The 12,065-nt window shown below is 44.9% G+C and overlaps 2 protein-coding genes across 2 annotated transcripts; one reads left to right on the top strand and one right to left on the bottom strand.

The window, feature by feature from the left end:
- Window positions 1-10: 10 nt before the first annotated feature.
- Window positions 11-1,205, bottom strand: LOC103648166 (uncharacterized). Its single transcript, XM_020549213.2, has 5 exons — window positions 1,030-1,205; window positions 780-959; window positions 591-683; window positions 401-511; window positions 11-321 (listed from the first exon to the last, which is right to left on the bottom strand). The coding sequence occupies exons 1-5, from the start codon at window positions 1,094-1,096 to the stop codon at window positions 11-13; spliced, it is 762 nt and encodes a 253-aa protein (XP_020404802.1). The 5' UTR covers window positions 1,097-1,205.
- Window positions 1,206-7,337: 6,132 nt separating this feature from the next.
- Window positions 7,338-10,704, top strand: LOC100281506 (potyvirus VPg interacting protein). Its single transcript, NM_001154424.1, has 3 exons — window positions 7,338-7,417; window positions 8,087-9,324; window positions 9,778-10,704. Exons 2-3 carry the CDS (start codon window positions 8,115-8,117, stop codon window positions 10,419-10,421), a joined length of 1,854 nt encoding a protein of 617 aa, NP_001147896.1. The 5' UTR covers window positions 7,338-7,417; window positions 8,087-8,114; the 3' UTR covers window positions 10,422-10,704.
- Window positions 10,705-12,065: the final 1,361 nt, after the last annotated feature.

The following is a 12,065-nucleotide window of genomic DNA, read 5'->3' as shown; positions in this document are numbered from 1 at the left end:
CAGGGATAACCTAGTCACAAGTGGTAACTGAGGATCCATATGGTTCAATTCCATATGTTGTAGGACGTACAACCTCAGGGGTATATAATGGGTCCTCCATGGCGATGGACTCCTGATTCAAAGTGTCACCCTGCAGTGCTCTACGTTTTCTGCTGCACTCTTTGTTAGCATCTTTCCGTCTTGGTGTCTTATTATACAACCTAAGGCGTACACGTCTAGACTCCCTCTCGACGGGAGTCATGTTTTTGTACCGCTCACTAAAGTAGGCGGCCCTTTTCATAGTATGCTTAGGTATGTTATCAACAGTTTCATGCACACAACCTGGAATAAGGCATGTCTACGTTTAACGATTTGAAACATGCTGTTTTTTGCATATTTAGCCAAGCGAACAATCATGTACCTGGTGTCAAAAGGTCTTTACTTGTGACAATGTTGTTTGCCTGGAATGTCTCATTCCTATGCAACCAATCGCTATCATCACATGCATCCAGATTTACTTGTTCGTCTCCACCTACATTTAGCATTTTAGCATAAGTAAAGAGTTAACATAATAGATAGTGCAAATGTGACAAAAATTAAGATTCTTATACCTGCAATATCTTGTGTTGACAAATGTGTGAAATCAATGGTGCTACAGTCATCTGGAAAGCTAACCACCTCACATGCCTGGTCCGTATTAACGTCTTCTTCATATATCACCCATTTACAAAAGGCAACACATCAACTTTGTATAGTACACACATGTAGGTATAACAATTAAAAAATTAACTTTTCATCACCTCTAGATGATAGTGGCTCTATCGATAGTCCTTTATTTCGTTGACGTGCTTCACGACGCTTCCTATTTTTCTCATTCTTTTCTTCAACAGTCATCGCAGCATATCTTTCCCTATCCCTTTGCCTCTTACGTTCCTTAGCATCGACAATTGGTCCAAGCGAGTTCGATTCATTTTGATTACCTACAATGCAAATTTGTGGATTAGTGTTCGTACTTAATACGTTTCGACACGCATGTAATAAGCTTTATACCTGTAATGATGGTGTTTGAGATGTCTGTGAATGGTGTGCGACCAACATTGTATCCTATCTGATCCATAACAAGAAGAGTGCCCTACAAAACATGAGCACATAAACAACACTGAAAGAGGGTAGACAATCGGTAGTCCTTTTATATGCGCTCATCCAGTTAAACAGATATAGCTCTATCAAACAAAACAAACAAGGGTATCAAATATATAGAACACACATAAATAGAATCTGAAATGAACAACCAAGCTCTACAATGATTAAGAAGCTTACTTGGTATGATAACAAGCAAATAGAAATATCGCTGAACATGATATAGAAAAAATATAGACAACAAATGTTAGATAATTCACCATAATAGATAAATTTTGTTTGGACATTTTAAATCTAACCAATCTCTACTACTCTATAAGCATGTAACGTGGACGTCCACACCGACCATGGTGAAGCTTGCCCCCACCTATCCTCTCCCCGCAGCCGCAATCCCCGCCTCTCCTCTCCCGCAAATCTCGCTGCTGCTATGCCAGCCTACGTGTCGATCCGCGGCTACTCGGCAGCATACTCCATGCGTGCATGCTCCTCGGCAGCTACGCGTCGATCCGGGCAACAGATTGTGCCCCGGCTCCTCGCCATGTACGCACGCATGCTCCTCGGCAACACAATCAAGCGCATGCTACTCGGCAGCACAATCAATAAATCAATCCGGCCAACAGATTGCCCCTAGATCCGGCCAACGATTGCTCCAATCGGCCCAAATCGAGAAATAAATCACCTTCCATCAAGGAAACGAGGAGAGGCTTCCATGGAGAGCATCTGCGGTCGAGATTGGTATGGGAGATTGGTGCGACGAGCTATTTTTTTCGTTTTCTTTTTTCTGGCCGCCGTTTGTGAAGCATTTTGCTGCACGTGTACGGTTCAAATCATGAATCCATATCTATTGTTTTTTAACACAATGGCAGAAGCTCAATTTAAAAGTGAGCAAAGGGAGTTACCAATTGTTCCGTCCGTACAATTTTAGTGGATCAGAATAATAAATTTATTTACAACTTTTAAAGTCCATCACATGTTAAATATGACAGGTTCACTGTGTAATTGGAAATTCCCTTTCCCAGACCTCTACAATTTTTAGGATCCTTTAGCACTGATACTCATATTCACTTTTCCATCTCAATGCTTATAGGCATCATCGTCTTAGACTCCCAACAATGTTTCAGTTTACGTATTGCTTGTTGTAAATTAAATTTCAATGCATCTAACTTTGGTGCTTGTTCATGCCATCCTTTTTAGGTCTCGGCTTTCCTTTTGCACCATTTCTCTGAGGTTGCTGATTACAGCTTTACAGCTAACATGAGACAGAGGTTTTTAAACATTTCTCGGCTTATGCTTATAGTTTCTGTGTGCTTCTATGTTTTCAGTTTATGCCATAGTTTTAGAAGCCTGCTTAACTACTGGTCGGTTAATGCTCACTGCTATGGGTTAAACCAATATGAGGATTCAGGAAATTAGTGCATCTTAATTGGCATTGGTACACTTCTAATTTTGGTCATGATTATTCTTGGATTTAAGACAGTAGGAACAATGTTGTCTGTAGTCGTGGAGCTAATTCAAGACAATTCTCATGGACACATAATGCTTTGGTTTATTATCCGGGTGTAGGCCATTTTTACCTTCTTAACTACTTCCTCCGATTTTTTTATATGACGCTACTTAGTTTAAAATTGAATTGACCAGCGTCATACATAAACGATCCGAACGGAGGTAGTATTCTCTATATGCAAGTAATTTTATATCTTGTAGGTGTTTTTATGTTCTCTTTCTTCATTGCCCTTCCTAAATAATGTGACTCGTGTGTTAATGAACCATCACTCCCACTTCCCATCGTACTATATAAATGGTATTGGTCCTTTTACAAGAACATCTTTCAATAATAGGATATATTAGCATAATAATTAGTTTGTTATACTAACAATTCTGACTATGCATATTCTATTAATGCAGACAACCAAGTTCTTCCTCTCATCTTTTCCTTGCCTAGCTAATGTTCATGAGCTTTAGGAGTTTGGATAGTCTATACAAATGTATGTCCTGATTAGTGTCATGAACACTGCCTCGATTCATAAATGTTTTTCGTAAAGTACTTCAAACTACACAAACAATTTTGTATATGAGAGTACATTTATCGTTTTAAATGGTTGTGGCAGGGGAAAGCCGAGTCAGCAGGGTTCGTCATGTGGCTGGAGTTATCTCAGAGTTTAGGGTTTAGGGAAATTAGCAGTGATTGTTTTTCACTCTAATGAAACACTTGGTAAGCCGTCTCTCTTAGTTGTATATTTGATTCTGATTGTTTGAAGCCATTAATACAATCGTTGCTATTTGAACTTAGATTTCAGAGGCCAAATAATTATGGTATCTGCAGAGTTGGGCAAGTGTCTTAATCTGGTTTTGGGACTGGTTTCACCCATGACATTTTCATTTTTAGCAAATAGAGCCTCTCTGCAAAGTATACTTCAATTATCAATTACAAGTGCAGAACTGGAATGTCTATACACAAAGGAGTGCACATTTTAAACCCTTGTTGTCCATTAGTTATTAGTCTAAGAAGTAGTTATTTAGATGTCTATACACAAAGTATCAAGTAACTAATTTAAGAACCAAATACAAGATGGAAAGACTCCTCGATGCATACTATTTCAGCATTTCCGCGAAACATTTCAGCCATTATCTGATGATAATCACAGAAATGTAGTCAAATGTACTACAGTTCATTGTAATGTAAAATTTATTTATTTAAATTGTTGATATCTGGGAATATTCTATCAGAGCAAAACATTTCAGCCATTATCTGATGATAATCACAGAAAGAAGTTTTTATTACTATAAAGCATCAGCTTATATCGTTCTACCATTGCTTTGGGCGACATCAGAGGGAACGGAGCCACGGAGGCACGCGAGTGGGGCATGGGAGTGTGGACGCTGACGTTGCTAAATTAATGTAGTAGTATAGATTAATAAATCAGACAACATCACACTTCATCCCATTCAAATTCTATGATTAGTCACACCTACAAGGGGAGGCTAAGGTGACAATATAGCAAAATTGGAAGCAGCATATTGGTCCAGGGAAAAACAACTTACATACCCCCTTCTTATTTTTTGCATAATCCATCTCTCACATGGACAAATAAGTTAAGTGCAAAACTGGTTATCTGTCAGGGTTTGCATGAGCACCAGATGATTACAAAATGACGAAAATAAGTTTGCATGAGCACCGTTATGTGATGCATCTAAAAAATATTTCTCACTGTTAAATGAAGGGCAGCAATTCAAGGAGAAGAGGACACATTATCCCTATCATTTTGTGGTGGAGGGAGCTAGTGTTCTCCAGGTTGTGTCATCTTAAGTTGCTATGATATAATCGCATAGGCCCTTGTGATTGCCTCCAACTCTGTTGTTGCCTTTTCAACTGCGACTATAAGCTAAATCTTTTTAGCTACTGCTAGTAGCTAAACTGTTTTCTATGGCCATCAATTATAAACCCAAAGCTAAGCAAAACTGCAGCAGCAATTTGCCATGGCAGTGATGTCGAACTGATACCTGGTAGGACAAGTATGGTAGTAAATGACCAATAGATCACAAAGGACATTCTAGTTTCAGTGTTTTGATACTAATTGAAGCACCAAATGATACTGCGATATTTTCAAGAATACAAACAAGATAAAAGGAACTAATCTAGTCTGGTCCAACCTTGAAATGGTACCCAGAGAAGATTTGGGCCTAAAAGCAGGGCAGATAGAAGAATGAGGAAGTGGAATGCATATAGTCCGATGACAAAATTCTCTAGCAAGCAACTGACTGTGGTCTAGCTATAGGGATCCATGGAGTCCTGGTCCTAGTCTTTGTCTTTGAGCACGCCATGAGGGTCCTTGAGCATGTTAAATATATTCTGCAGAATTAAGGGAGGGGACAAACGACAAGTTCAGGCATAATCTAGGTTGCTTCTTTATTGTGATGTTTGATTTGATTGTATATGATTTTCATCCTCTCAAAAATTTAAAACTTCTCTTTGTGAAATATATATTTTATTACATGCATGCAAGATTTGTGGAATTTGCTTGGGTCCTGCTTTTTAACAATTACTACCCCATTTTTTTGTGTCCCTCATTAGAAGTTTAACACAAGTAGGATCATGACTTGACATAGGGAAATTAAAATAGCCCGGTTCATCCACTTTAAAACGTCATATTAAATTGTGGCAGCTCCATGTTACTCTTTTGTGCTAAACGAGGAAAAACAGCAGGGTGAATAATCCATATTTCATCAAAATAATGAAGAAAAAAGATTTACCTTCACTGCTAAGAGCTACACGCCTACACCCACATATCCCCATATCAATTAGAGCAAAATAAACAAAGGGGCATGGTAGAAAATAATCAATCAACCTCAATACAGATTCATCAAACAAGATCAGAACAATAGATACACAATAGAGTTACCTCCGTTCTAGCTCAGTAATGCTGTCAACTTGAGTCTGGTTGTACTGAACCAACTCAGAGAACAAGAATGCAAATGCACTCAAACTGACCTACAATAGGCAAAATACTAAATAAGCCCGTATGGTAAGAAAAAGGCAATGAGAGAAAGCAAACTTCCTAGAAAACTTAGAGATCATCAAGCATATCAGGAAAGCTCATCAGTTTTTGACCTCTCATTTGCAAAAATTGACAGGAACTTTAAAAGGGGGAGTAACATCAACATTCAACAAAGGACCCAATTCAGATATCAGTTTCTTGTGGAAAGCAAAACAATCTCAGATGGCTGGGATTGGGAATGAATAATAAATTTGACAGCAGGGATCAGGAGCCAGGGTGTTAATGCAACATGGCAGTCAAAACTCCAATAAATCATTGTTTCCAGAGTACTATGGTAAAGACGACCCTTTACCATAGCTATATAGATGCAAAAAACTTATTTTATATATCAGAAAAATGAAGAAAAAATGTTGCTACCGTTCTTCCACCTGACAGGTCATGCATTAACATGGTTTATGTGCCTATATGAGAGAACTGCTTCTTGGCCCTTTTTTCTGAAACTACTAAATGGTTCAAACTTTTGCCAAGAAAGAACTCTCTGGGATAAACTCATGGGCTGGGATGACAGAAGGAATAAACAGATCCATTTTTAACCTAGATCTATCAGGCGAAAATTCTATGGATGGGGACAGGGTCAGCGCCAAGCAACAGAAATGGATTTTTTTTGGCGTACCAGTTCTCTTTGTTCCACCAAACAAGCATTACTAAGCAAAGATCCAACATAGAAACGCCTCCTTTCAACAAAATAATAGGTAATATTCACATATCGATAGAACAAGAAAAGAGGGAACGAAGTCCTGTACCTACGACGACGGTATGGCGCCCTCAAAGAGCAGCGCGCCGGGACGATCGACGGCGGCAGGAAACTTGCTCCCGACGCAGCTGACTCCGCGGTGGTGAGCTTGGCGCGTATGCGGGGGCAACCGACGGCGGCGTCCCAGACAACGATGGCCTCGAGTAGGGAGTTGAAGGGGTCGCGGTAGCGTGAGCCGAAGGATTCGAGCGTAGTGGGGAAGTGTGCGTGAGGGGAGGGGAGCTGGACGGTGGGACGTAGAGGGGGCTAGAAGGCGGCGGTCGTGGGGCGAGGCGGGGGCATCGTGTGAGGGGGGCGCCGGGGCGGGGGCACGCCCTCTGAGGAGTAGTGATTTAGCAGCAGGCGAGGAAGGGATTCGCGGGGTCAAGAATGGAGTCCTTGGAGGTGGCCCCCGTCGGAACGAAGGTGTGATGCCTCCAGTCGCGACTCGAATCGAGGTCGGAGGCGGAGGGGGAAGCAGTTAGGGCGACGAGCGTGGAGACGAAGGAAGGGAGTGGGTGTGGGAGGGGAGGGGTATCTTGGCGGCGTTGATGGAAAGGGGCCGACGGCTGGATTTCTCGTGACGATGGAGCCGGGGCGGGGGCACGAGTGTGGACGCTGTACTTACGATCTTAATAGAGTAGTAATGATTAACATAATATAGATAAATGACAGTTTCGTTTTTTGAAAAGAAGGGCAATGGCAAGAACTTAAAAAAGAGTAAATCTGCGGTTAGATGAATTTTTTAGGCACGGACCCGAAGAAAATGCTTTCCCCTTCTCAGCTAAAGTGACCGTGGCACATTAGCCCGGGTGATACTGCGGTGGGCCCGCGTTTTGGTTCCTCCGCCATTCGACGCCACCGGTGTGCCGTCTGGTCCGTCTACCAAGCTGGAATCGGTAGACCGTTTCGTTCCATTTGTCCCCACACGCGACTAAAATTTACATCACCTCGAACGGCGGCGGCGGCGGCGGCGGCGGTTTCTCATCTGCGGCGCCTCTTCGATGCTGTGAGTGCTTCCTTCCTGTTCCTAGTGGTGCCGCTGCTCCTTTGTCTTGTCAGAGGGAGAGGGGTAAGAGGCCGGCGGACGAGATCTGGGGTTTCGGCGGCGGCGAGCTGCGATGTGCTGCTGGATTGATGGTGGGTGGGAAACGGGGGAGGGAGTTCTCGATCGAGTTTGAGGTTCATTTTCGGCCAGGATTTTACGCCTCAGTGATACCTACTGGCGGGGTTCTGATCTCTCCGCCTGGGTGCCGGATACCGGTCGCTCCTTGTCTTGATTCGTTGCGTGATTAGCATCTCCGACCGATGAGGCTCAGGCCTCAGTGGCAGGGGCAAATCGCTGCTGATCCGTTTGCCGCGGTGTTTTTGCTGCCCAAGCTCTCAGTAACAGCAGAAACGCGTCCCAGTTGTGCGTTTTGGTGGCTAACAATTTTTTTTTAAAAAAAACGCTGGCAACCGAAAAAAAAAAACTTTCCCACCTGACATCTTGCACAGGAGCAGCAAAGAGCTTGCTCCTCAATTTTGGGAGATTACACAGCAGAAAGAGAGACTTCTATGGGGTGGAGGGGCTCATCATGCTCACGGAGTCGTGGTGTGGTACACACTTTTATGTGCGGTCATCCTAATGGTATGGTGGACGATTGATCCATTGACAGCTTCTGTTTATCCATTACAGGTTTGCTTTGCCAAGGCTTTGATCCCAGATGGGGATCTCGTCGGGTGCAGACTTCCACCAGCAGCCCACCCCACAGGCCGTGCTGCCGCCACGCCCCCATGGCCGTGCGCCGACGCTGCAGACGTCTCTCTCCCTGGCTGGTTCCGCCTCGCCGGAGCAGGTCGGGTCGCCTCCGGACACACAGGAGCCGCTGTCGAACTCCGACGCGGGGCATGACTCCGCCACAGAGAGCGCCAGCTCACGGGAGACTTGGCCTGGGGAGCCCGGCAAGAGTGGTGGCGGCGACGCTCCTCCCGTGGCATCAGCACCGATAACTGCACTGAGGATAGCTGATAATAAGGAGAAGGAGGTGGTTGGTAATGGCGTCGCCGAGCTGCAGGCCTTTCGGAGTAGGATCCCGAGTGCAGGCCGGATGACTCTCAGGGAGGTTGCTTGGGACAGGGTGGACCTCGTTGCTGAGAAGATGAAGGGTATGAGCGATGAGCTGCTGGACGAAACCAAAGCCGAGCTGCAGTCGATTCTGGAAGGGACTGGCGGTCAGCACCAGATTCAGGAGTTCATGTACCTGCAGAAGCTTCTTCAGGGCAGGGTTGATCTCACCCTGCCCATCCTTTTGATGGCTCACCATGTGCAGCTGGAGATCCTGGTTGCCATCAAGACTGGGATACAGGCGTTCTTGCACCCGAGCGTCGACATACCCCAGATCCGCCTCGCTGAGATTTTCCTGTACAAGAGGTGCCGCAACATTGCTTGCCAGAGTGCTGTGCCTGCTGAGGAGTGCAAGTGTAACATATGCAGTAACAGGAACGGGTTTTGTAATCTCTGCATGTGCGTGATCTGCAATAAGTTTGATTTTGAGGTCAATACGTGCCGCTGGGTTGGGTGTGATATCTGCTCGCACTGGACTCACACAGACTGTGCAATTCGTGATGGAAAGATTGGGACTGGGCAGACGATTAAGAACGGCGTTGGCCATGCAGAGATGCTTTTCCGGTGCCAGGCCTGCCAGAGGACATCTGAACTGTTTGGATGGGTTAGGGATGTCTTTCAGCAATGTGCACCCAATTGGGACAGGGATGCCTTGCTGCGTGAGCTTGACTATGTTTGCAAGATATTCCGTCTAAGTGAGGACTCAAAGGGGAGGAAATTGTTCAGAAAATGTGCTGAGCTAGTTGAAAGATTGAGGGGTGGTTCTGCTGAATCAATGACTCCTAGAATTCTGCTACAAGCGCTGCAAGGTACGCGTGGTTTGTTAACTTAACTTGTATGTGACATGGAATGTCTCACGCATAGCTTACTTGTGGTCTTGCAATTTATCTACCCATTTTTCGGTCTATTCTTATCTATGCGCTTAGTTGAATTGAATTACCTGTGGTGCTTATTTCCCGCTGCAACTATGGTTGGGATTTTGTGCTTTAATTGCTTATAGGTATAAATGAGTGATGCAAAAGTGTTACTTGTCAAATACACAGGATGTTGTATGGACTTCTTGTTATTTGGTATAAGTTAGTTTGCACGATCAATTTCAGTTGATAGTTCGTTTCTTCAGTTTGGATTTAATTTCAGTAAGTAGTTCTTTTGTTCAGGTTGGACTTAGCTGCAGTTTGTGCATAGGCATGCATGGCATGATTGCCTTTTCTTTTCCCGACTCTTGAATGGAGCACATTTAACACCCTCTTGTATTTTCCCAGAGCTGGACATTGATTCCTCCAAGAACTTTGAGCACCAAGAGCCAGGGCGGCTGATCACTCCCCAGGAGGCCTGCAACCGGATCGCTGAGGTCGTCCAGGAAGCAGTGAGGAAGATGGAGATGGTGGCCGAAGAGAAATTGCGGACGTACAAACGCGCCCGCCTCGCTGTGGAGGCGTGCGACAGGGAGCTGGAGGAGAAGGCCCGGGAGGCCCAGGAGCTGAAGGTGGAGCGGCTGCGGAAGCTGCAGCAGGCGGAGGAGCTGGAGAGCATCATCCGGCTGAAGCAGGCGGAGTCGGAGATGTTCCAGCTGAAGGCGAGCGAGGCCCAGGAGGAGGCCGAGCGGCTGCGGAGCGTCGCGCTGGCGAAGCGGAAGTCGGAGGCGGCGGGGCAGGACTACGCGAGCATGTACCTCAAGCGGCGCCTCGAGGAGGCCGAGGCCGAGAAGCAGTACATCTTCGAGAAGATCAAGCTGCAGGAGAACCAGCATGCCACGAGCAGCAGCGGCGGGGGTGCCCGCCTCGGCGGCGGAGCTCCCTCCGCCGGGGAACCCTCGCAGGCGATGATGCTGTCCAAGATCCAGGACCTGCTGAAGAACGTGCGCAGCGTGCCGTCCGGCAAGCCAGATGGGCAGCGCTCCAAGTAGCAGTAGCGTCGTGGGGTGGGCTCGGCTGGGCGGGAACTGCCACTCCATCGGCCTGCTGGTTGTTACTACTTGTTATTAGACGTAGTAGTTGTTAACTAGCAGTGTAGTAAGTTTACATGATATATATACTGCATTTTTTTGGGGGGAACAAAATGTTGATTACCTGCGCAGCATTGTCCTAGGTGTGTTTAGTAGCGACTTGTTTTCACTGATTATGTGATATGTATGAATTGTATGTGCAGGTGATTCAAGTGTAACCAAACAGCGTAGCTGCTGTACGGATAAGTGCTAAGGCTGTCTGTAGCGGTAGGGGTACTCTTCTCGTAACCGTTCTCCCTATAAATTCTTCTATATATCCCTCTACACATTAAATATATATTTTCACCTAACTAACATAACCAACTTATTTTTCTATTTTCTTTTTCCTTTTCGACACGTCCGCCATGTCGCCATGTTGGAATTTATTTTTTGTTAAGTAAAAAAATATTTGTGGTTTATAAATTGTGCAGAACATACAAACATAATTTAAGTTAAATTTAATTTTGGAAATCCATAACAAACTTTATTATTGTGCGTCGTCTAGATTTTTCTTAAACATCGAGACATGAATATTGAACCAAACTTCCGTTGGAAGCACACAACGAACAGTCGTACGCAGCAAGCCACGGTTGGCTTGCAGCGGAAGACACGAGCTTCCCACACAAGCCACATTCATCTCGCCTATATATATGTATACGTGCTCCTCCCAATTCTGCGCACATCCCACACAACTCTAGCTAGTTAGACATTGTTTGTTGTGTCCTTTCCATAGGGACGATGATTCTGATTCGAGTGATACTGATGACAACACACTTATGCTTGTCACTCTTTTTACCCTCAACATTGAGGCTAGACGCCGTCTCCATAGACGATCCGGTATACCTCGCCGCATCATAAACAGGGATCATTATGTTGGAGAGAACCTCATCCACCATCACTACTTCGGCCCGAACCCACTGTATCCACCCCACGTGTTTCGTAGAAGGTATGAAGTTCATACTTTTATTGATATGTTCTCTCATTACCATTGTCTTCATATTTTACGTATTACATTTTATAGGTTCCGCATGAGTAGGTCGTTGTTCATCCGCATTATGGAAGGAGTGCAACAACACGATACTTACTTTACTCAACGGGTCGACGCAACAGGCCTGGCAGGACTCGGCCCCCTTCAAAAAGTATGTGCGGCAATGCAGATACTTGCTTATGGGTTACCTACTGATGTCGTAGACGAGTACATTCAAATAGGGGAGTCTACCGCTTGGGAATGCCTTAATCATTTCTGTCGCGCATTAATTGCACATTTTAGTGGGTGGTATCTACGAACTCCTAATGAAGCTAACATTGCACGTATCATGCACAATAGCAAGTCGAGGGGGTTTCCAGAAATGTTGGGTTCCATAGATTGCATGCATTGGGAGTGGAGGAACTGTCCAACCGCGTGGCGTGGATAGTTTGGTGGCAGAAATAGAAAACCTACCATGATACTCGAGGTTGTAGCAACGTACGATCTATGGATTTGGCATTGCATTTTTTGGCATGTCCGGGACAAATAATGACGTCAACATGCTACACCGATCACCAGTATTTGACCCCATGACAAGC

This window comes from Zea mays, chromosome 2 (assembly GCF_902167145.1).
Source record: "Zea mays cultivar B73 chromosome 2, Zm-B73-REFERENCE-NAM-5.0, whole genome shotgun sequence".
Classification (NCBI taxonomy): domain Eukaryota; kingdom Viridiplantae; phylum Streptophyta; class Magnoliopsida; order Poales; family Poaceae; genus Zea; species Zea mays.
Note: the sequence above shows the minus strand (reverse complement) of the source record. Positions and strands in the feature narration are given on the sequence as shown.